A 24,210-nucleotide genomic window follows, 5' to 3' on the forward strand; every position below is an offset into this window, starting at 1 on the left:
AGGAAATAGGCCGAATGTTATCTATGGCACCCTGTTTTTTCAGTAGTGGTACAAATTTGGTCACTTTCCAATCTGTGTGGAGCTATACATTTCCTATAAAAATTTATTAAGGTAACGACGTTATTGGGGGATAAATCGAACATAATTTTTATGATGACTGAGGCTCACCACGATGCCCCATAGTATGTCGCTACGGTTTGATACACTTATCAACTTGGCGACATACAGCGAATTAAATCCATGCAGAAAATACCATTTGAGTACACACTATGGTCCTAATAACTCGGCCGGCACACGCATCTTCTCTCGTTTTTACGATCGACTGAAAATACGGATGTTTAGTTCATGGCGACCGATGTCCATTTGAGTAATTAGGATAGTTATACCACACAATTTTGTATCGCCTAGTAATCTCGTGTTAAATAACGCCTGTGTTCAGCACATATATTGAGGTTGACTAGATGGATATACAATGTAGTTGTTTCTTCATTGCGCGTGCCATGTGATGATAACAAAGAACAAGATCAAAACCGAAAAATGGAAAAGAAGAGAGCGAGAGCGAGAGAGAGAGTGAGGAAGAAAAAAGAAGCAACCGAAACAGAGTGAGAATTGCGCTAGTTAAGACCGTACAAGTTGGCACAATGCTGATTAGGATTTTGCTCATAGTTTTGGGTCAGCCACAGGGGTGCGCTTTCAGTCTATCGTTTCGTGACTAGCACAATAAGTCAAAAGATTTTTTTGTAAACTCGAACAGTGTAACCACGGTGAACCCTATACAACGGCAATACTAGCCTCCAAACACACGTTCCAGAAGTACTGAATTTGTATGTTTTAAAGTTGTCTAGCAAAATTCTAAGAAGAAATGAAATGAAACAAAACAACCCGAGCTCTGTGTACACGTAATCTTTGCTTATTCCGAGGAGTGAAATGATCTCACAACGAGGTGCAACATGCCACAAAGACACCCATAGAAATTAAAAGACGGCGAATGATAGTGACACAGTCGAGCATTTATGTGGCGATTGGAATAGTTTTTGTACGTTTACACTTGAGGAGCTTTTTTTTGAAATAGACCATATTTAAAACGTAAACAAGGTATATAAGGCTGTTTTGGCGCATAAATACTTCGAACTTTCCTCTAAAACAGCTATAATAAATAAGTTTTATTTCTCATATTTGTTAGTAATGTTCCTACACCAAATTTAGATAATGTACGTGCTAATGAAGCATTATTTAAGCTAATCTGCTTTAGAATTGGCCCATTTCGAATAAAGATGCTCGTTTGTGCTTTTGTAACATAAAAACTAGACATACAATATACAAGTTCCAAAGGTCGAAATCACACAAAATAAAAACTAGTGCATCGCCTTGCCTGGTGACACAGTTCGTAACCACGTGAATAAGTAGCTCGGTGTTAAGGGTGTGTACCGAATTTGGCGCTTAGTGCTACAGACTTGACCGATTCAAGAAATATGTAATATTAAATTGCCCCAGTTATTGGAAAGCTCCTATTATGTCTTTTCTTTTGCTTTTTTACACTGTTCCAAAACTATCTCGTCTAGTTAAAATAAATAATCATTATCTCGCCTGCATAATCCTAAATTGTTCCCTTACATCAACCGCTGGCTTCTTGGCCAATCCCTCTTATTGGGGTAAGAGCCACAATGTAGAAACAAGCAAGCAAGTAACATTGACCAATGAAAGTTTGTTACATGGTGATCAATCAAATCAAATCAGTGCCGATTTATTTACCAATGTTAGTCAGTAATTCTATTTGTAGTATTTGTGTGTGTGACAGCTCATTAGTCAGCAATATAGTGAGCCTTGGGTGTCGATAGAAAGTTTGCGTTAAAAAAGCCACACGGAAAAGCTTCCGCTTTCGAGTCATATTAGACATTCGAGTACATAAAAGATCCTGCGAGTTTTGGGGCACATTATCTGTGACGTTGTGACCATCGATAGAACTGCATCTCCGCTGTGGTAGTCTGCTGGCTCAAGTACTCGGCTGCTGATACGCAATTCGTCGGATCGAATCCCGGCTGCGGCGACTGTATCTTCGGTGGAGGCGAAAATGCTGTAGGCCCATTAGCTCAGATTTCGGTGCACGTTCAAGAACGCCAAGTGGTCGAAATTTCCGCAGCCCTCCACAACTGCGTCTACCACAATCATATGGTGGGCTTAAGACATTATACCGCACATATAAATATAAAAACTCGTACAACTGCAATTTCATTTAAAAATTGTTGTGGAGCTGCTTAAATAATGAACGTTGTGATGGCCTATTTTGTTGACGTACTCATGTCTAGCGAACTCTTTGATTTCTTTAGAGGCAAAAGACCACGCTGCATTGGAACAAAACAGCACCTGCGCACGAAAGTTCACGCTTCTAAGGAGACCACTAATAATTCCACATTTACTGATGTGAGTGCATTGTTCATCGGTTGAAGAGCGATGATCAGGATTTGTGGTGGGTGGTTTACTTTTAAACACCTATCAGCACTGTGGAACCGTTGGGTGATGAAAACACTATGCAATCAATAAAGAAGTCATGTAACGAAAAGTTTATGCATTCATTTTATTTTCCGGCTGGTCAAAAGGGTTTCATTCTGCTGCTGCTGCTGCAGTCGCCGCCGCCGCCGCCGCCGCCGTCAGCAGCAGCAGCAGAAAGGCTGAAATTGATGACTATGCCTATTCATTGCAGTCTTGATTAGCGCTCTTAGGTTCTTCAAAATGATCAGGGGTTCAAGCTGGCTTAAATCTTTGCGAGCAGCTGAGGGAGAGGGAGTAACGCTGTCTTGAAGCCAATTTGGAGCAGTAAAAGGGAAGTTTTGGAGCAGCTGTGAAGCATTAGAAGTTATGTGTTAGAGTATTGCCAATTAGTTTTGGCAGAGACTTCTAGCGTCAGATAACACAGGTAATAAATCTTCATAGATACTTATTGGCCTGATACTATTGGCGTACAAGCCTCGAAATAACCATTTGAGCACTTTCTGCTAGGCGAGTTAGGGCTGGGAAAAGGCACTTCCCACTACAGTATAGCCAGACACACCAGAGAGCATCGTGCATATCGCAAACTTTGGCAAGATGCGTCGCTCACGAAGGTGCTCATCAGTCTCATTCAGTGCTTGAATATGCTACATACCTTCAAACTGGGATTGTAGATGTAGATGTGTACCTGCAAGCACACTTGTTTCATACGTGAGGAATAAAAATATTGTTAAGTAAAGTGTGACGGGACGTGACTATTTGCCAGTGTATTTACACCAATAAAATCGGAGCGCAGCACACAGAGCAAGCAAATCAGTCCTCTTCGTCGTCTTCCTTCTGCAGAATGGTTCACCCTTCATGCGATAGCTACGTAGCATTACCCCCCTGTTGTAAAAGCACCACCTCGGTGCAATTTATACGCCCCGCCGCGGTGGTCTAGTGGCTAAGGTACTCGGCTGCTGACCCGAAGGACGCGGGATCGAATCCCGGCTGCGGCAGCTGCATTTTCGATGGAGGTGGAAATGTTGTAGGCCCAAGGGCTCAGATTTGGGTGCACCTTCTAGAACCCCAGGTGGTCGAAATTTTCGCAGCCTTCAACTACGGCTTCTCTCATATACATATGGTGGTTTTGGGACGTTAAACCCCACATATCAATCAAGCACTTTATACGTGTTCTTCAGTACAGGGGCGGTATGGTTTCAACCTACTGACGTGGACTACGTCACTGTGGGTGTTTGCAGGCAGGTTCATCCCGGAGACTAGAATGACCTCATAGGTAACGTCCGTAACCCGTCGTAAGATACGGTAAGGTCCCTTGTACTGAGATAGCAACTTCTCTGACAATCCAACACGACAAACTAGGTACCAAAGAAGAACTAGAGAACCAGGTGTGAAGTCAGTGTCGACATGCTTGTAGTCGTAGAGAGCCTTCTGGGTTGCTTGTGAAGCCAACAGCCTCCTAGAGCGGGCAATCTGACGTGCGTGGTCGGCACTACCATGCACGTCATGTCTTTTGACCGATATGTCTTATCACGATGATGTCTTTCGACCGATAGCATCACGTGCATATTCACTCGGCGGAGGTGTAATAGTCGGTAGTAGGGTGTCCAGTGGTAAAGTCAGATTGCAGCCATAGATCATAAAAAAAGGTGAATAACCTGCGCTATCCTGACGAGATGAATTAGAGGCGAACGTCACGTGAGGTAGCGCTAGATCGCAGTCATAATGGTCAGATGAGACATACATCGAGAGCATGTCCGTGGAGGTGCAATTTAGGCGTTCGGTAAGGCCATTTGTTTTAGGATGGTAGGAAGTGGTCAGTTTATGTTACGTTGAAGGAGAGCGCAAAAGGTAATCGATTACGCGTGACAGAAATGTGCCTCCACGATCAGTGAGCGATTGCCGAGGAGTGCGATGGTGTAAAATTACATCGTGGACCAAAAAGTCGGCAACGTCCGGCAACGTCTGTAGTTCGTCATATCAGCGCTGGTGGGGAGCGCTCTAGTGGTGGCAAACCTGGTCGCATGATCTATAGCAAAGGCGACCCACTTGTTTAAAAAGTTTCATTCAGAGAATGGTTCGAGGAGGTCTACACCAACACGGAAGAAAGGTTCGGTAAGGATAGAGATTCGGTAACGGAGTTCAGCAGGGGGTGTGTCAGATCGTTTTCAACGTTAGCATTTATCGCAGGAGGCCACGTAACGTCGAACGGACCGCGCGCGACCACACCAAAAAAAGTGTCATCAGACGCGGTCGTACGTGCGAGATACGCCTAAATGGCCGGCAGTTGGTTCGTCGCGAAGCTCATGCAGTACCGCTGAACGGAGATGGTTAAGCACGACTCGAAGTAGCTCAGGGCTATCTGCCTGGACGCTACGATGGTACAGTGACCCATTTAGGAGAACGAACATGCGGAGTGGCACGTCGACAGGGTCAGATTTCAGACGGGCAATGAGTGACCGAAAGGAAGGATCGCGACACTGTTCGTCACCAATCTGATGAAACTTAGACATGGACATGAGGATGGGGCTAGGCTCGCCGACTGATTCATCTGGTTGATCAACAGGGTAGGGGGACAAGCATCGGCGTCCAGATGGAGGCGTCCAGACTTGTAAGCAACTGAGTAGGAGTACTCCTGAAGACGCAACGCCCAACGGCCAAGTCGTCAAGAAGGGCCTTTCAGTGAAGAAAGCCAACAGAGGGCGTGATGATCTGTGACGACAAGGAACGGGCGGCCATAAAAGTAAGGACGAAATTTTGAAACCGCCAAGATAGGGGCGAGGCATTCTCGTTCTGTTAGGGAGTAGTTACGCTCAGGCCTTGAAAGGATACGACGTGCATGTGCAATTAAACGATCAGTGCCCCGCTGAGTTTTGGCCAAAACTGTGCCGATGCCGTGACCACTAGCTTCTGTGCACAATTCTGTAGGAGCATCTGAGACGAAATATGCAAGTATTGGTGGTGTCGTTAGAGCGGTGCTCATTCGGGAGAAAGCGTTACCTTGAAGAGAACCCGAACCAAACGGGACGTCGTATTTGAGAAGTTCTGTGAGTGGGCGTGCGAGTGCCGCAAAGTCTTTCACAAACCGGCGAAAGTTTAGTTCGTGAGCATAGGCTCACAAAACTGCGAACATCATAGATAGTACGCGGAACGAGAAAGTTCGTTATTGCGCGTACTTTTGCCGGGTCTGGTCGTACACCGGAAGCGCCAACAAGGTGGCCCAACACAGTAATTTGACGAAGACCGAAGTGGCGCTTCGAGGAATTCAGCTGGAGGCCGGCATGTCTGAATGTTGATAGAATGGTCGAAAGGAGTTCAAGATGTGTGGCAAAGGTGGGTGAGAAGATTGTCACGTCATCTAAGTAACACAAGCACGTCGCCCATTTAAATCCTTGCAGCAGCGTGTCCATCAATCTCTCGAAGGTTGCTGGGGCGTTGCAGATACCAAACGGCTTGACCTTGAATTGGTTAAGCCATCGAGGGTAACGAATGCAGTTTTCTCACGATCCATTTTGTCTACAGGAATTTTCCAGTAGCCAGATCGGAGGTCAAGAGATGAAAACAAGGTAATGCCATGAAGACAGTCAAGTGCGTCGTCAATACGTGGAAGAGGATACACGTCTTTTTTGGTTATTTTGTGGAGGTGCTGATAATTAATACAGAAACACGAGGAGCTGTCTTTCTTCTTTACCAAGACCACTGGGGAGGCCAAAGGGCTTGACGATAATTCTATGATGTCTTTCGCAAGCATGTTGGTCACTTCCTTCTGAATCACTGCTCGGTCTACTGCGACACGCGTTAAGGCCGACGGTGGGTAGGCGCAGAGTCACCAGTGTTAATTAGGTGCTTGACAATACTAGTCTGCCCTAAGCGACGATCACAGATATCAAAAATATCACCGTAGGTGGCAAAACGGGGCAGAGAGCGTCGGCCTGGTCAGACAAAAAGTCTGGTCCAATCATATTTCGAAAGATGGCTTCGGCAGAACTGGGTGACCGTGGGACTTCTGCTTGGTCCGGAACAGTTACAGTGACAACGTTTATGTCATCATCACTTATGCAGTAAGTTGAGCAAGCGACATCTCGTAGGGCAACACTTGAGGAATTAGGCCGAAATTTAAGAGCGGAAGAAACACACAGTTGTTCACTATGTGGCGATGGTATGCGGCACTGTAACACTGCGCGTCAGTCGCGCATCTGTTATCGGTGTAACGATGTACTCTCTGTCGGAAACTGGAGAGATCGATGACAGACACACGTATGTCACCGCTCGAGGCGGCAAGCGAACAAAAGTAGTTGGACCCAAGCGGCTGACGGGCTTTTCACAGGCATCAGAAAGCAGGGGAAGGTCGAGGCTTAGCGTGCTTGAAGAACAGTCAAATAAAGCCGTGTGTGCCGAGAGGAAATCAAGGCCTAGTATGAGGTCATGTGGGGCAGCGGTCTAGAACGGCAAAAAGGACTACGACGTGACGACCAGCAATGTGGACACGAGCAGTGCACATTCCGACGACTTTTACAGCGCCACCATCGGCAACACGTATGGCTTGAGTCGTAGAGGGCGTCATGATCTTCTGCAAACGGCGGCCCAGATGTGCGCTCACGATACATAGGTGGGCACTTGTGTCAACAAGGGCAGTAACGGGAACATTGTCGAATTTTACTTCAATGAGACTGTGGTGTTTGGGCAGCGTCAGTAGAGGGTTTCCGGGCGTCGTGTGTATTCCAGCTTCACCTCCATAAGCTGCAATATCTAGTTTTCCTACTGGGATCGTCTACAGAAGCTCGGAGAGGAAAAGCGCCGAGGCGGCGGAGAGCGGTGTAGCGGCGACGAGGAGCGGGAGTAGTGGCAACCGGAAGAAGGGGCGCCAGTGGGGAAAGGCTCGTGAGGAGGTGGCGAGTAAAAGTTGGATGGTTTAGCGGTTGCACGCCCAGTATTGGTAGGGTGCGTATAAGTAGGATAGCTCTGACGTGGTGGGTTGGACAAGCGGCGACGGCAATAACGAGAAATACGTCCACTTTAATGACAGAAAAAGCAGATAAGCTGGCCGTCAGGAGTTCGCCATTGCGTAGTGTTCCGGAAGGGCAATGATGGAGAAAATCGGCGAGCGTCACTTGCGGGTTATGGGCGTACTTCAGAGTGAGTCACGGTACACGCTGACGGAAGACCAAGATTAGCGAACTCCGGCCTTACCACAGCTTGAATTAAGGCTACCGATGGCTGCGATGGGTCTGTGGCTTGGGTAGTAAAAACAGGCTGTTGAATGGGAGCTGGACAGGCAGCTTCAAGCTTCCGATGAACACTTCGGCTGACGAGGTCATAGGTGGGTGGTTGGCGAGCGGCTTCACACGATGAAGTTGCGGCCGTGTTGGGCAGTCGGCTGAATTTCTGCGGGATACGGTGGCTCTTGGCATGTTCAAACCGCCGGCACTCTTTGATGATTTCACTGATGGTGGTGACGTAAGTATACACAAGCGGGTGATGAAGCGGCCGTTGCGGAGCTTCGTAGTGGGTATAGGGAAGGACCAGCACCTCCACCACAAATATGTTATGAAACATGAGACTGAACGTGACTATTTGCCAGTGTATGCACGCTGATAAAATCGGAGCGCAGCCCACAGGGCGAGCAAACATGTCCTCTTCATCGTCTTGCTTCCACAGAATGGCTCACCCTTCATGAGATAGCTACGTAGCAATATTATGAAAACCCCTCACCAAGACAAGCTAGTCTTGAAACAGCGCCACTGGACGATTCCTAAGCCGCTTCGAGGCTTTCCCAAACTATATATATCATGCACCTTGTTTTTAAGCTGCTTCTAGGTTTTGCTCGTCTTTAGCCAGGGGATGCCAAGTTTTTCTTGGGTTGATTCTCTGCGCTAAGAGGCTCGAGTTTCACTACAGAAAGTCACAGACACGAGACGGATGGCCCAACTCCAACCACAGAAACTCCCACTGAAATGAAGTATTCGCAGCTCTCAAATTACCACCAAATACAATTTCTCCTCAGGGGCGTCTGTGCAAGCAGACGTTTGGTGTGTAGCGACACCATGAACTCGAGCTAATGGGGGCTTTCGACCTCTCCCACGCCTAGCTGTGCGTGGTTGAACCGTGTCCGGGGAAAAGGGGATCCTAGGGGTTGAGCCGACACTGGGTGATTGGACCGTTAAGGCCCCTCTGCAGAGGCAACACACCCCTTTAGCCCCGCCTTCCCGTAGACTGCACCCCTGGGCTGACCCACCAAGTGAAAATCGGCAGTCGCCTTTTCCTACCTCTTTCTCCCTACATCTTCGTCCTTCCTCCTCTTTAAATCGATTCTGTCACCTTCTCTCTTCTGTTTACTTCCAAATTTCCTGGTGGCGAGGGTTAACCTGGTGTAGCTATTCAACCTAGGATAATTATAACAAGTTATAGCGGAGATATATGGCTGGCGTCTCCAAGTATTCGCTTTCAACCTTTTAGTGTCCCCATGTTACGCTTGGTTGTGGGTGGCCACCATCGCTACTGAACTTTATAGTATATTTATGGAAAAATTCCCCTCCCGCTTCTTGATCGCTCCCGCAACAAGTGGCGCACCGAAGACACTTTCCTGCTTAACACACCAAAGCCGATATTCCCAAAGTACGATGTTATCCACAGCCAGAATGAAAAGAAGACAGTCTGAGCGACTTTACTTTTCCTTGTGTCGAAAACTCTCCCGGAAGCAATGGGCTCGGGTTATAAAGAGACAAAGATGGGAAGTGGCGATCTTCTTCTGGAGGTTCGTGACGAAGCTCAGTATAAGAAGCTGTCTAAACTGCTTCATAACGACTGCATCGGAAGATGCAGTCGCGTCATCCGGTGGTGTTGCCATTGTTGTGAATCCAAGAATTGCTTTTACACATTTACCATTTCAGACGTCTCTTCAGGCAGTAGCCGTCCAAGCCGTTATCTTGAACAAACTGGTCACGATTTTGTCGATTTATATACCTCCGCAGCACACACTTAGTAAATTCGGGGTGTTAATTGATGAACTTCCAGAATCGTATCTTCTCCTTGAAGATTTTAGCACGCATAGCAGTCTGTAGGGTGACTCGTGCTGCGATGTGCGTGGTTTTCTGATTGAACAGTATTCTTCTCCTCTGGCACTTGCCTTCTCAATAGGAAAGAGGCAACATATTATAGCCTTGCTAACAATGCCTATCGTCAATCCACGAGATTGCTGGAAACGTACTGGCGGACCAGCTGAATGCGTCGGCGCACGACCATGCACCCGCCAATACATCCCTGGCCGTCCCTGCTGTTGACATGAAACCCTTCCAACGACGGGAGCTGAGGGCGCGCTGGCAGCTCCTGTGGGATAGAAAAAGAAGAACAAATTGCACGTTATAAAACCGAGACTTGAAAATTGACCAACAGTATCCAGATCCCGCTACATAAAAGTCACACTTACAAGGCTACAAATAGGACACACTCGCTCAACACATTCGCACTTTTTGTCTGGTGGCGATCTGCCATTGTGTGAGAGATGTGGAGAACCACTTACTGTTCTCCACATCCCCGTACAGTGCGATTAGTTGGATGCTCTGAGAAAAAAGCACTCTTTACTATGCTCCCGAAAGCAGCTCCCACTACATCCTGGAATGCTCATCGGTAGGCATCCGATTTTTAACCTCAATCACTGATTAGGTTTTTAAATGGTGCACATAGATCTCATCGCATATTTCGAGTTGATCCCTAGCCTGACCTCTGTACCGAGGTCGCGGCTGCAGTGACTACATGCCTGCCATCGTTTTATGATCATGACCTTTCGCCATTCACTTGCACTGGACACACTTCACATCACTGTCATGATTTTAAATACTTATATGTTTTTAGCCACGTAAGCGCGAGTAATCTTAAGGCCCCTATACAACTACGCACCATTTCATTGTTCATATCTCTATTCTACTGAAATGGCACTCTTTTGCCATCGAATGAACCTAGCGCCTTAAAATACCACACATCATCGTCATCGTCGAAGATAAATTCTTGCTGACACAAAGTTTTGCATGGTGGCAAAGGATTCTTCACGGTGACGTGCTGGCGGAGCGAATCAGCGCCCCCCTCTGCATGTGTCCATGTGCAGAGGGGCTTGGCCTGTGTGTGGGAAGCGCTCGCATCAGCCCTGGAGTGAATCCTCCAAACCCCTATAAAAGTTGATCACACTATACAAATGTTCGTACCTTTAGTAAAATTAACGAGCACGTCGTCGTTGGCGTAGGCCTTCCACCATTTCTGGGTCTTCTCGCAGCCGCTGTTGCCTTGATTGATTGTATTCCCCGTTTATCTGGGATAAGCCAAACGGGCCGATCCTTCACGGTTGGTTGGCCTTTCCCAATCGGCTTTTCCCGTTCTATAGTGTTGGGCTTATAGCCCCTTCTTCCTTTTTTGAGGACCAGTGGTGACTAGATAGAAGTACCTCATTTTTATTGCACAAGTTTGTGTGTGTGTGTGTGTGTGTGTGTGTGTGTGTTTTGAAACAGGACAGGCTTCAGTTGCCCAAATGGCAACACTGCCATTGACTTGACGTCAAAGCGCCCACTCGCGCTTCCGAGTGCGGTGTCTTATCAGAGGGGCTATCCAGGATGGCCCGAGCTTGTCAGCCAGACGAGTTTTTTTCGAGCTCGCTCTGAGGCGGCCACGGCATGAAGACAGTGCGGAGTGCGTGATAGCAGTGTTGATAAAAATCACAGCATATCCACGGAGTGAATGATGATTGGTGGAGCGAAGGGTTCGTCAGTCCGTCCATGCTTTCTTGCGTCTATTCGTTCTTGCTTCCATCCGACCATGCGTCCGTCCGTGTGTCCGTCCATCCGTGTGACCATCGGTGCATCCGTCCGTCCATGTATTCGTCCGTTTGTTTGTCTGTCTGTCTGTCTGTCTGTCCATCCATCCATCCGTCCGTCTATGCGTCTGTTTGTTCAGCTGTCCCTCTGCCTGTCCATCCCTGCGTCTGTGTGTCCTTCCGTTAGTCTGTACGTCTGTCCATCCGTCCGTCCGTCTATCTATTGAACACTCCTAGTACCAGTATATCACATCTTTTAAAGACGATAGCCTTGGGGATCTTCGACGGAAATATTTTCGTCTATCTGTATTTCTGTCTGTTTGTTTGTTTGTCTGTCTGTCTGTACAATTGTCTGTTTGTCCCCCTAACGAAATTTCAAATGGCCAACCTCATCCGCAGCACCCATCATTATTGCTCAAGATCCAGCGTTCATACTTGTGCGGTTGTTAATTAAAAAGCAATATTTGCGCATAGCTGAGGTGCCATAACAATGCATGGATGTTTTCTATGTGTGCCTTTGTACTAGAGAAGGCACACACAACTAATTTTAAGGACCGCAGCGTTAAACACCCTGAGCTGACAGTGAAACGCTGTGCTCAAAAATGCAAGTGTTACCAACGCTTTGCTAAAAAATGGTGGTGGCCCCTGCCCGTCGCTTTGCTTTCCACACCTTGCCCCGCCGCGGTGGTCTAGTGGCTAAGGTACTCGACTGCTGACCCGCAAGTCGCGGGTTCGAATCTCGGCTGCGGCGGCTGCATTTCCGATGGAGGAGGAATTGGTGTAGGCCCGTGTCCTCAGATTTGGGTGCACGTAAAAGAACCGCAGGTGGTCGAAATTCCCGGAGCCCTCTACTACGGCATCTCTCATAATCATGTGGTGGTTTTCGGACGTTAAATCATGCACACCAACCCACCTTTCCACGCCTTATCACCTCCGAGACGAGCGCCATCTGGCAGATAACTCCCAGATGGCGCTCGTGTCCTACGTGCCTCGATGCGCTCCTTCACCTCCACTGCACGCTCAAGGCATTTCAACGCAGCGTTTCAAGAATACCATTCACCGATTTTCTTGTGCAGAACATCAAATAAATGTTTTGTTCACTCTCTCCAGACGCATGACTATCGTCTTTCGACGACATTTGTAATTTAACATGCAGATCATAGGCCATTTTTTATGTATTCTTCATATACAAGTACCGCCATCCAGCGGACATTATAAGGACCACTTTCTCAGGTATGTCCTTCCGTCCGTCCATCTGTCTATCTAGTGAACACTCCAAGTACCGCTGTCTCACACATTTTCATCATGTATTCATTGTATACAAGTGCTGCCATCCAGCGGGCATTTGAGAGACCGCTCTCTCGGGTATGTCCATCCGTCCATCCAGTTAGGCGGTAACGCAGCGTGTCTAGAATGCTCACCCTCTAAGTCAGAATTGCTTGTTTTCCGGCACAGATATTCGAAACCCACACCTTTCAAAATCAAGGTAGAGGGCACCTTTGTCCAGGAAGCCAGAAATATCAGAATCCTAGGAGCATACTTTAGCAACAGTATCCCATTACAGAAACTTAGGAACAGGTGCCTCCAAATATCCCGTATGGTTAGTCGGATTGCCAATAAGAACATAGGGCTGAAGGAACACGACCTCCTACACCTCTTTCAAGCTTTTGTAGTCAGCCTTGTAATATACAGCTATCCCTACCTGCAAATATCTAGGACATATGAACAAAAGATCGACGCCATATTGCGCGATACCCTCAAAAAGGCACTGACCCTCCCTAGACGGACGTCTACAGAACGACTCCAACAACTGGGACTTCACAACACCGCAGCAGAACTATTCAAAGCCCATCTCGACAATCCAATAATCAGACAATCAGACACCACCAACGCACGTTAAGAACAAGCATAGGCTGCCGGAGGCATGGCGGAAAGGCATCATCCAAGCCTCTTCCTCGGAATATGAACCCCACATTCCATGCAGATAGGCGCCAAGCCAGAGCCAAAGCCCATGTTGAATACTGAGATGACGAGAGTGCCTTTTTCGTAGACGCCGCCCGGTCACACACAGGACAGTGCACGGTGGCAGTAGTAAACCAGGGTCAATGTTTCGACTGTGTATCTACCATACAGGATGATGGTACAAGCACGGAGGAGGTCGCTATGGCCCTCACGCTCAGAAACCCAGCGTCAACCTTCGTCCTTACGGACTGAGTGACGGCCTATCACAACTACCTTAAAGGCGAAATCAGTCCTCTAGCACGCAGAATACTTTCACTAGCAGCAGAAGGCCGTACTGAAGGAGACTGGAAACAAGTCGTATGGATACTTGGCCACTGTGGAGTTAGAGGCAACAGCTAGCTCATGCTTCCGCCCGAGCTCTCTTACCCCGGGACTCTAACTTCAGTGTAGGGACACCAGCCCTTCTAGATCAGACAGCCAACCTGACCACATACACTGAAGTATTACAAAACCAAAGGCTTGCGCGGAGGAAATATCCTCCACCACATCCTCAACTCACTAAAGCCGCACAGGTAGCCTGGCGCCGCTTACAAACGTTATCGTATTTGAACCCTCACGTACTCTTCAAAATCGACTTTTTAAGTACCCCTCACCAACATGCAGGCTATGCAACGCTAATATAGCTACACTTTATCAAATGGCATGGGAGTGCCAGTGCAACACATCCAAAACAGATGTCTTTAGGGATTTCAGTAGAGATGGATGGGAGGCGGCACTCTCCAGCCTGGACCGGGGGGTCAAAGAGGTCCTGGTGGCTCGCGCAAAGACCGGGGCGAAAGCCAATAGAATCCTGGACTAAGGACTCCACCCATTCAGCAATATGTATAATAAAGTTTTTCATCCATCCATCCATCCATCCGTCCATCTATCTAGTGAACACACCAAGTACCACTATTTCACATATATTTAATCATGTGTTTATCATATACAATGCCGCCATCCAGCGGACATTCTAAGGACCGCTCTTTCGGGTATGTGCCACCGGTGGTTACATACGAATTTGGGACGCACAAGCCACGCCATAAGGACCTTCACACCAAAAACGGCTACAAGAACGCGCGTGGCGTTGAGAATGCATGTGAGACATTTACGGCGGTTATAAAAGAAACACCACGTGCGAACACGTCAGCGCCCTCACCCAGTCGAGATTCTAACAGTGCAGCGACATCAGCGTGATTTCCACGCTATTTTTTGCAAACCTAACACGCGCCTCCCAAAGGCGTGTTCGTGGGCATATGTCCTTTTCCGTACAGGTTCTTTTGTTCCACCTGCAGCATAGAAATTTCCACACTCGAAGGCACAAATGGTGCACACTCGTGTTGCTCATTTTGCTTCTATTAAGTATTGTAAATAAATATAACGACAGGTGATCTCCAGGGGCACTCGCATTACGACGGCAACGCGCATGTGATTAGATACGTCGTGAGCGCGGTAAATTGAATGCGAGACATCGTACCGCGTGGTGATATCACTGACACCTCTGCGTGCCTGCGTGCACAGTATGAGCGATAAAGCTAATCGACTAATCACGCCACTCGGCATGAGCACATCTTCTCAGCCAGAGCAAACGTGTTGGCTGTATTTGACCTTGGCCACGTGCGCTTGTCAATCAAAGTGATTGACGCGTTACGTCGAGTACAAACTCGTTGATTCTGAGAAGGCACGAGTTAAACTCGTGACTGTGATAGTGCAGGTGTCACTGTCAAGCGTTTGATGCGGTGAACGCTAAGCGGAAGCTTGTTTGCATATAAAATATTTTGGTGATCATACACTAATTGCGCAAGGGAAGAGCCATACATGAGCTTGGGGTCACCTAGCTTCTTGCAGCTTTTTAAGCTGGTTGTCTACTCATCTGCGTGGTCGGCTTCGAAGTGAAGACCACATCAGCTTTGTCTTAATCTTATTGTACTAATTGGTTGAGCTTAAGGACCGTTACACTTAGCATACTTTATTGATAAGGTTTCAAGTAAAAGGCAATTATCTCGGGCACAATTAGTAATGCCATGATGAGTAAGGAGCTAATAAACGTCATTCTGATGAGCTGTATATTAATTCTCACTATAGTAAGGGCAAATTCGCATGGTTTTATGTTCAACCGGCATCGTTTTATGTTCTACCATGTTCCACTGGTTAAGTAGGCCCTGTGCTTGCAGCTGCCAATTTATACCCGCAAACATCTTAATCCCATCTGCCCACCTAACCTTCTGTCTCCCCCTAACCCACTTGACGTCTCTGGGAATCTAGTTAGTTACCCTTAATGATCAGCGGTTAATCTGTCTACGCGCTACGTGCCCGCCCCATGACCATTTCTTCTTCTTGATTTCAACTATGAGTTCTTTACGTGCACCCAAATCTGAGCACATGAGCCTACAGCATTTTCACCTCCATCGAAAAATGCAGCTGCAGCAGCCGGGATTCGATCCCGCGATCTGTGGGTCAGCAGACGAGTACCTTAGCCACTAGACCACCGAGGCGGGGCAAATAATTAGCCTGGTCATAGCTTGTCCTGGCCCAACTATACAGGTATACCGCCCAGTAAACAAAGTCACAGCATATCCCGGAGTGAATGATGATAAGCGGGGCGAGTCCTCGGAGAATTCTATTGGTAAACCGTGAACTGTCTGTCTGTCTGTCTGTCTGTCTGTCAATCAATGTCTGTCGGCCTGTCCATCCGTCCGTCCACACCTTCCGAGTGAGTCATCCAACTAGGCGGTGACGTACCCTGAGCTAGAAGGGACAGACCCATGGCTTTAAGAGCTTCTTCCTAATAGCTAGTTCGCCGGTCACATGTGCTCGCGAGCTAGCGGGCGATGACAACAAAGAGGACACGCACCGGCTGGGCAGCGCACTAGAATGCACAGGCCGCGATGGTGTAAGACCCTCGGCCGGTACTGATCTCAGAGACCACCATGCTGATTATTCTAAAACCAACATAGTACAGGCATTAAAAGCTTCAAAATAAATTTAAACACCCCGTGCCTCTAGAAATATCGTCGTCAAACATTTATTGCATGGGTGCACTACTGCACTCAGTGGAACAACAAACAATTGAAAGAAGATGCCACTGGTTTCAAAACACGGCCCAACTTAGTCGACCGTCCTTGACGCGACGACTGACTCCATCGCAACCAATGAAACGCAGTGCTCTGAGGAGTGAATTTTCGTGCTGATGGCTCGTTCATTAGGGAGTGTAACCAGAGCTCGGAAAGATCCTGAGTTTCGTGAAACTCGGCCGATCATACATAGCACCCCAGTCTGAGTCAAACAATGGAAGAAACAGGCCGCAAGCGCTACCTTTTATATACGTTACAACATTAAGAGATGTAATTACATCAAGAGACGTAATGAAGGACGTCTGTCATGTCGTAAAAAACGCCAAGGCCAATCACTGTGCGCGCACTTACGCGAACGCGCTAAAATCACTGCCAGGTAACCTTGTGTTTGCAAAGCTATGGTCACCACACAATCGCGACCTAACACGCAATATTCGTAATCCAAAGTTTGAAAACACTACCTCTTCCGCATTTCCTACGACGTCATGTCGCGTGTCTTTCAATTATGATACGTCGAAGTCACTGACGCAGCCACCGCTTATTCCCAATTGCTGACCGCCCCACCGCGAAGGTCCTAGGTTATGCCGCTCGAGGCTAACTCGAAGGTCGCCGGATTTAATGGCGGATGCGCCGGCTCATTTTCGATGGAGGCAAAAATGTTCGGAGCCCATGAACTTACATTTATGTGCACGGTAAAAAGCACCGCGGGCCGAAATTTCTGTAGCCTTTCACTACGCCACATATTCTCTTCTGAAAGGATTTCTCCTTTCCCTAAGGACCGACAGACCCATGTTCAACTGCTGTTTATATGAAACCCTTCTCCACTTCAGTCCTCAAGGTTCTCACTTGAGTATTCGATACTACCGCTATTCTAATTATTATCAAAAACGGAAGTGCAGACATATGTGAAATACGCGATTACTGAGTATGTCTGATGATAGACATGTGCGTGGAACTGCAGAAATAAAACCAACAGAAACTCTTTGAACCTCAGTTTTACTGTAAAAGAGAAAATTAAATTCGAGTACAATCTTTCTTGAGTTCACACGGCTCAAAAAATTTTACAATCCACAGAGCAACACTGTTTGCCTAAAGCATCGTGTATTTTCCGCATAAAACAAAAAAGCACTTGAAAATTCATATAAATAGGCCCATATCCCCAAACTAATGAAAAAAGTAATGCTCTGTCGCTTAAAAAAAGGCTGGCCGCCGCGTAAGCCCAGCAGCATCCAGTCTGCGGCCGTCAAGATTGCTTTATACAGATAGGTCCTCCGCACGTTCCGACACTGGCAAGACTGCCACCAACTTCACGTCTCGGGCGCCGAAAGCCACTTCCACCGACCCAGCCGACAGAGGCTGTCGACTGCACAAGTTGGTGCACTTTTTGAAGGCTAGGACGGCAGCAGATACTTTGCCACCAGCACCTCAGCTCGATGGGGTACTCCAGACATGACACCGGAAGCCCCTGGAGAAGCCGGGACGGCTCAGCAATAAGCATCAAGTGAGACCGTAACCGAGAAATCGGCCGGCCTCATGGCGAAGCTGTAAAGCACAAAGAACACGCATGATTCTTCATCGTCGTCAGCCACAGCATAAAAAATTACAGAAGATTCCTTGCAAGTGTGGAGTGGGTAGTGCACTTTTCCTAAGAATCACCCAGGATGGCATAGGAAATGTGTCCCTACTACACAAAAATTATTATTTATGGCTTAGTGGGTATTCTGCAGGTCTGCTTGTAGCAATTAGCCAAAGTGTGGTTAGAAAAGGCTGTGAAAGGCCGTTTTTCCTTCTTTAATTGTGACTGTGCTGCGTGTTCTGTGCAGGTTTGCAGCCAAAGTGAAAAATTGGGTGCTTAAATCAGTTGACACAACCTTCACTTCAGGCAGACACTAGGGCAAAATAACGAATTTAAAGTGTTTTTGCGAACTGCCGAATCTAGCTGCCTCGCCGTGAAATAAAGGAGGTGGCCTTTGGTGACGTTTAAAACATTGGACACTAGCATACCAACAATGCCAACCGTCACCCACAAGAAAGGCATAAAGGGGAAGATGGATGAGGAATTCACAAACAGGAAATGGTGCTGGAGCCGCCGCTTCAAGAATTCAGCTTGCCATTCTCAAGCTTCAATAGTTGCAGCCTTGAAAAAGACAAATGTTTTTGTCAAAAGGTTGGCCACTGCACCCACCCTTTGTTTAAGAATTTCTCAACTAGCACCCTCGTCTCTCAACCTGCTAAGTTCCCACTATGGTTCCAAGAACCACTGCGAAGAGCACTGGCAGCAAACGTTACTTCCGACTGCTATAATGTCCATAATGTGGGACGCACCTCAGTATTTTTGCAGAAGGAAGAGAGTGAGATGTAAAGGAGAGGTAGAAAAAGGAAAGAGGAAGACAGGAACATTTGCACCCTGCATGAGCCACGGTGAATGTGACACACGGCTCGTACTGGAATGCAGCCGCCGCGCGCTGATAATCCTCAAAAATTACAGCCAACTATTCAAAAGTATGCGAAATGAGCTCTGTTTATTGGAATATATGCGTCTTTCGAGTGAAATTTCCAAGTCTTTGTCAGTTTCTCTCAATTTCTGTTCAGTATCTCTGTAAGAAAGCTGAACTCTACATAGCCTTATCTCTAATCTGCAGAATATTTCTGCACACCAGCGTTACCTAGTAGTTCTCACGCACGACCAAATTCATCCAAAAGTGTTCACTGCTGTAATATAATACAGCTGCTGCCATTCTGCTTTCTCACATACATAAAAAAATGACAGCTGTAGAAAACTCAGCTGGTAGCACATACTTTTAAATCATTGCATCTTGCGCTCTCGCGCGATCAATGGGTGCACTCTAGCAGCACGGAGCATGTGGACACTCAGTGATAACATCAACATCACCATCATCTATCTCGGCCTGTTTTCTTCCACTGCAAAACGCACGCCTCTCCCAATACATTCCCGCTTACCATATCATGTGCGAGCTGATTCCAATTTATCCCTGTGAATTTCTTTATTTCGTCTTTCCATCTAACTGCTTGTCGATGTATTACTTTTAAAAGTCCAGTGAGTCCAGTGCCTTTTCGTAGACTACACACAGCTATTGGACACAATAAAGACTGGCTAGCAGTCACTTTATTTAATAGCAAAAGCTCGCCCCCACTGTGGTTGCTGCCTCGTACGGGCGTGTTCACACGCTGAAATATAGACTGTCTGCATGAGGTTTCCTCTGTAGCTGCCTCAGTCGGCTCTTCATCACTCTAAAAATGGCGCCGTGTGTGTCCCCCCCTTCATGAATCTGGAGAGCAACAAACGTTCTTCATATTGGAAACAGCACTACAGCATGAGTACGAAGAAAGGAGGAACAAGACAGGCACTGACTCGCAACTAAGAGGTTTATCAGAAATAACTCCAGGTTATTTCCTTTTCGCGCACATATAGTGTTGACGTACATGTGATATATTTATGCACATGTTTGGGTTTCACCCTTGTTTATTTTAACAGCATCGTTGTGCACATGACTTCTTCTAGTATGAAAAGATATGTTCTTTTTAAATAACTTCTTCCTTCCGAGTCAGTGCATACCCTATCATGTCTTCCTTCTTCGTCGTCATGTTGTTGAGCTATTTTCAAGTTGAATACCATGAACTTACACAAATCTCCGTTATCCGAAAAAAAACTCAGCCAGCTGCACTTCGTGAACACTGTCGAAACAGCGAAGCTTATATTCGTCCTTTATTAGTATTTACACCCACGTCCTGCGGCTTTTTCATCAGGAGTATGAGAAATGTGCACCAACTTCAAAGCGCCAACTCCTGAACGCTGACATTGGCACGATATTATACACTCCACTGTGCCTCACCATTGCCTCATCTCGGTATATTTCTCCAGTGTTCACCCCTCGACTTCCTCCACCCCCACTTTCACTTCTGGCGGCACACCCTCACCTCTCGCAGCCCACTCTCCCCACAATACCAGGGCACGTGATCAGTCTAACCACAACCTCAGACATGAAAACCTCGCCTAACAGCTCTTCTGGTTAAAAGTTGTGTTTCCATGCCTTAAACTGGCAGCAACAAAAACAATGTCGAGAAGTTACTTGACGATGATTGTTGACTAGGCTTGACGTCCCAAAAAAGTAAGGCTATAAGAGGCATTGTAGGAGAGCGCACCAGAAACTTTTAACCCCGTAGGGTTTATAAACGTGCTCTGAAATCGGGCGCTGCATAGGCCTCTACCACTTTGCCTCCATCTAACTGCTAATGCCACACCTGGGATCGATCCTTGGGTCAGCAGCCCAGCACCGAAACCGATTTTCCACTTCTGCAAACCACGACGACAGTAAAACAGAGGCTTCCCCGTAGATATAGTTATATAAGTCTACGGCTACTGCATTTTATGATTGCATCAATGGGTTATAGTGGCTCTGAACTCCTTTTTTTGTGTCCGCGGAAGCGTTTTGGAGCGAGTAGTAAACATTGCTTATATGTTCACTAGTGGGCTTCGCTTGGGCGTCTCTGGTGTGCTGACAATAGAGCTGCGTGGTCGCAGCTGCTGTGGTGACGAGCGCCGCACTGGAGTGGTTGGGTCACAGCTTCCTTCTCGGGATCTGGTAGGCAATGTGCCGCTCAGAGTAAGCTGTGCAGATCAATAAACAATGCAGTATCCATTTGAGTGACACTTCTTTGACAAGGCTGTAGTGGTCATCTCTTCACTCAAATTTCATCGAAACTGCCTGAGTGTCATGGCAAAAAAAAATATGTTCAGGCTAACCAGGATCACAGCCATTTCGCTACTACCACCTCTGTCATTATGACAAGAAAACAGTGAAGAAGAGAGAGAGTAAGTGACTGCACATTTTAATGTCTGTGACATGCTGCACTGCACTTTTTCTTCTCTCACAGTCACAATTGCCAAAAGATGCAAATGACCGTGCTTTCTTAGAATGCATGACAGGTTGTTTGCCTTAGGTGAAAGGAACAGAAGTGCAGCATCGAGACGAGTAAATAAAAAAGAACGTCAATCGAAAAGGTTTAAGAGCAAGGAGTAAAACGAAAGCACACATTACAACGAATGTAGCATCATTTGAAGATATTAAGACAAGGCATATAAAACAAATGAGACAGGAAGGCAAGAGTACACAAGGAGACAGAAACATGGAGAAGACAACACTGGGATAGCCAGCAACCTTGCAATAAACGAATATGAAGGATGTCGTGATATGAGTGGTCTTTTGAAAATTAATAAAATGTACAGTTACTAATAAGGTCCTACTTTTTTGTCGTTGCTAATCATTTCTCCAAACAGTGTGAGCAACGTCAGCAACGAAAACTGGTGCTCCAAGATGTAAGGTTTGCCTAAAATCAGTGCAAACGTTTCCCACACCATCTCCGTTCGTTTTTATTTTATTTGCAATTATTGTTACTCAACCCCAGTTACCAGCTGGGTAGGAAAAAATGCACGGTAAATAAGACATTATTGTTCATTTTATTCAACCACAATACAAGTTGCAACACTAATGAGTGGACATCAGGGTATGCTAATATCTGTACGCAAAACTATTCTGAGACAGTTGTACGGTATACGCCTACCACTTCAAGATTAGCTCAGGTTTAGTACAGCACAGTAGAGCACGATCATTACTAACTCATATGTTAATGATGTCCAGTGTTATCCTAATGCGGCTAATGAACACATTTAAAGGAGGTCCTACTCGAAAGAAAAAGTTTATTGATTCTGTAGTCCAGAGCAGTAAAATTTCGCTGCTTACCTAGGTTTTTGCGCTAATTTAAATTATGTCATTAAGTTTTACATTAAGTTCCATAGTTTTCGTTTTGTACGATGACAATTTATCGAATGTTTTTTTTTTCTGAACAGACTCTTTCTGCTACTAAAAGATTATGGTTGTGAACCACTGATTCCTCATGTTGCTCCAAATTACCTGTAGAATGCAAATGACGCACAAGAAAAATTGTTATGCGATAATATATAGAATGCTCATCTCATAAATTTGCTTGCTTTAGCTTCGTATTAATATAAGAGGCAGTTTCAAGTTTTAAAGGAGATACGCGCATGCATCACGTTTTAAAGGGGCCCTGAAACACTTTTTCAAGTAACCATGGAATGAGTTTCCAGGAAGAGCTTATTGCCTCACAAATGCAACGCCGCAAAATTTTGAAGAATTCGCCCAGTACGAGCGGAGTTAATTGTCGCACGCTGCAGCCTCATTCTCTCTTCTCTCATCCCGACGAAAGCTCTGGAAGCTAAGCAGAGAGGGATGGAAGGACCACACAAAAACGTCACGCGCGCATGTGTGAGCGAGTAGCAGCCTCCCGCGGCAATCTCTGTAACGAGCAAGCGCGCCACATTTAGATCAGCCAATGACTGATAGATGGGCTTGCTACGTGTGATTTTTGGGCATATTCCGTGATTTCTCGAGAGAAGAGAAAGCAATTTTTAGCTGGTTTTGATAAATTATTGCACCTATTGTAAACTCCAGGCCACGTCCTGCGCTATAATATTTGGCTCGCTTGTTGTCAGGAGCCTCTACTACAGATCGGCAGCGTTTTCTGACCATGCTCAAAAAGTATTGCAGGGACCATTAAAGGAGCACCTGGGCAAAATTTCATCCTGACCTGGCCATCAGAAACACCAAAAACATGATGTCTATCACAGGTACCAAAAACCTGAATATACTCATAAATGCATTTTGGGGAATAAAAGCTTATCTGAATGTCAAACATATGATTTTTGAATTGATTGTTTCCGTCATTACAGCATGGGAATCATGGTTATTTTGAGCATGTGGCCTTGATAAACTCCTTACGCGAAATGCAATGACAAGAAGCCCTGTGACAATTTCTAGGAGACTCTACACAAACAGCTCTTTATAGATTTATTTAGCCACCTTGCGCTTTTATAGAGAAACATGTAATTTTGGCAAAAACTTACATTTTACGAGTAGCGCCACCGAACAAAAACCATTTTTTGTACAAATATATGCTTTATTTTTACTTGCTTTCGCAAGCTTACTTTTTCTACTTTCAAGTCAAAAACGTCAATGTAGTAAATAAACAAAACGCACGAGGCAGCTAATAAAGACTAAAGAGAGTGAATTATTTGGAGTCTCCTCGAAATAGCCACCAGCTGGGGGCAATTGCGTTTCACTGGAGGGGTTCACAAAAGCCAAATTCTCAAAATAACTATGATTTTCAAGTTCTCCTGATAGCAGAAATGACTTTAAAGCGCCCGTAAACTACCTAGAGGTCATAACTCAGTTGTAGGTAAATCATGCATGAGTGTATGAAGAACATGGATTCATGAGATTTTTTCGAAACCATGCCGTAATAGCAGAGTTAGACAAGTTTGGTTATCGAAATCGCGATAATCCCTCCTTTTGCTCTCTGCCATGGTATGTGCCATGGTATCCTTTCCCTAAGCCGCTTTGCCCTTTCACTGAGCGCCCCTCCCATGCCCATCCCAATGTCGCGCGGCGCACATCATTGCAAACGCGCTGCTTTAAACACTGCCTACTTCTGGTTTCCCCAACTCAGACTGTCGACTCTGTTCGTTGCGTTGCAGCTGCGTGCTTGTTGGCGAATCACGGCTGCCATACCTATGAGAATCGCACCAGTATAGACCGCGCGTCGCGCGCATGCCCCTTCAAAGGATCGCCAACACGATGGACCCGTACGGGCATAGAGTTTCCTAAAATTACCTAGAGGGGACGTTGTCGCTGCGATTGTTCAGCGACCATGGGAATGATGGGTAGTACACACATTTGCCTAGTCTTCATACACGCGGGTGGCAATTAATACTGGCGGCTTTGTTTATCGCTGTGTTTTGGTTTTGTTTTG

The 24,210-nt window shown here is 46.4% G+C and overlaps 1 protein-coding gene across 3 annotated transcripts in view; it reads right to left on the reverse strand.

Moving 5' to 3' along the window:
- Window positions 1-17,357: 17,357 nt before the first annotated feature.
- Window positions 17,358-24,210, reverse strand: part of LOC119161103 (ixochymostatin) — a 108,826-nt gene continuing 101,973 nt past the window's right edge. For all 3 annotated transcript variants that reach the window (XM_075879905.1, XM_075879904.1, XM_075879903.1), the window contains one exon: window positions 17,358-20,992. In XM_075879905.1, the coding sequence (XP_075736020.1) occupies window positions 20,837-20,992 (156 nt within the window). In that variant the 3' untranslated portion in view covers window positions 17,358-20,836. The remainder of the gene's footprint in view (window positions 20,993-24,210) is intronic.

This window comes from Rhipicephalus microplus, chromosome X (genome assembly GCF_043290135.1).
Source record: "Rhipicephalus microplus isolate Deutch F79 chromosome X, USDA_Rmic, whole genome shotgun sequence".
NCBI classification, from domain to species: domain Eukaryota; kingdom Metazoa; phylum Arthropoda; class Arachnida; order Ixodida; family Ixodidae; genus Rhipicephalus; species Rhipicephalus microplus.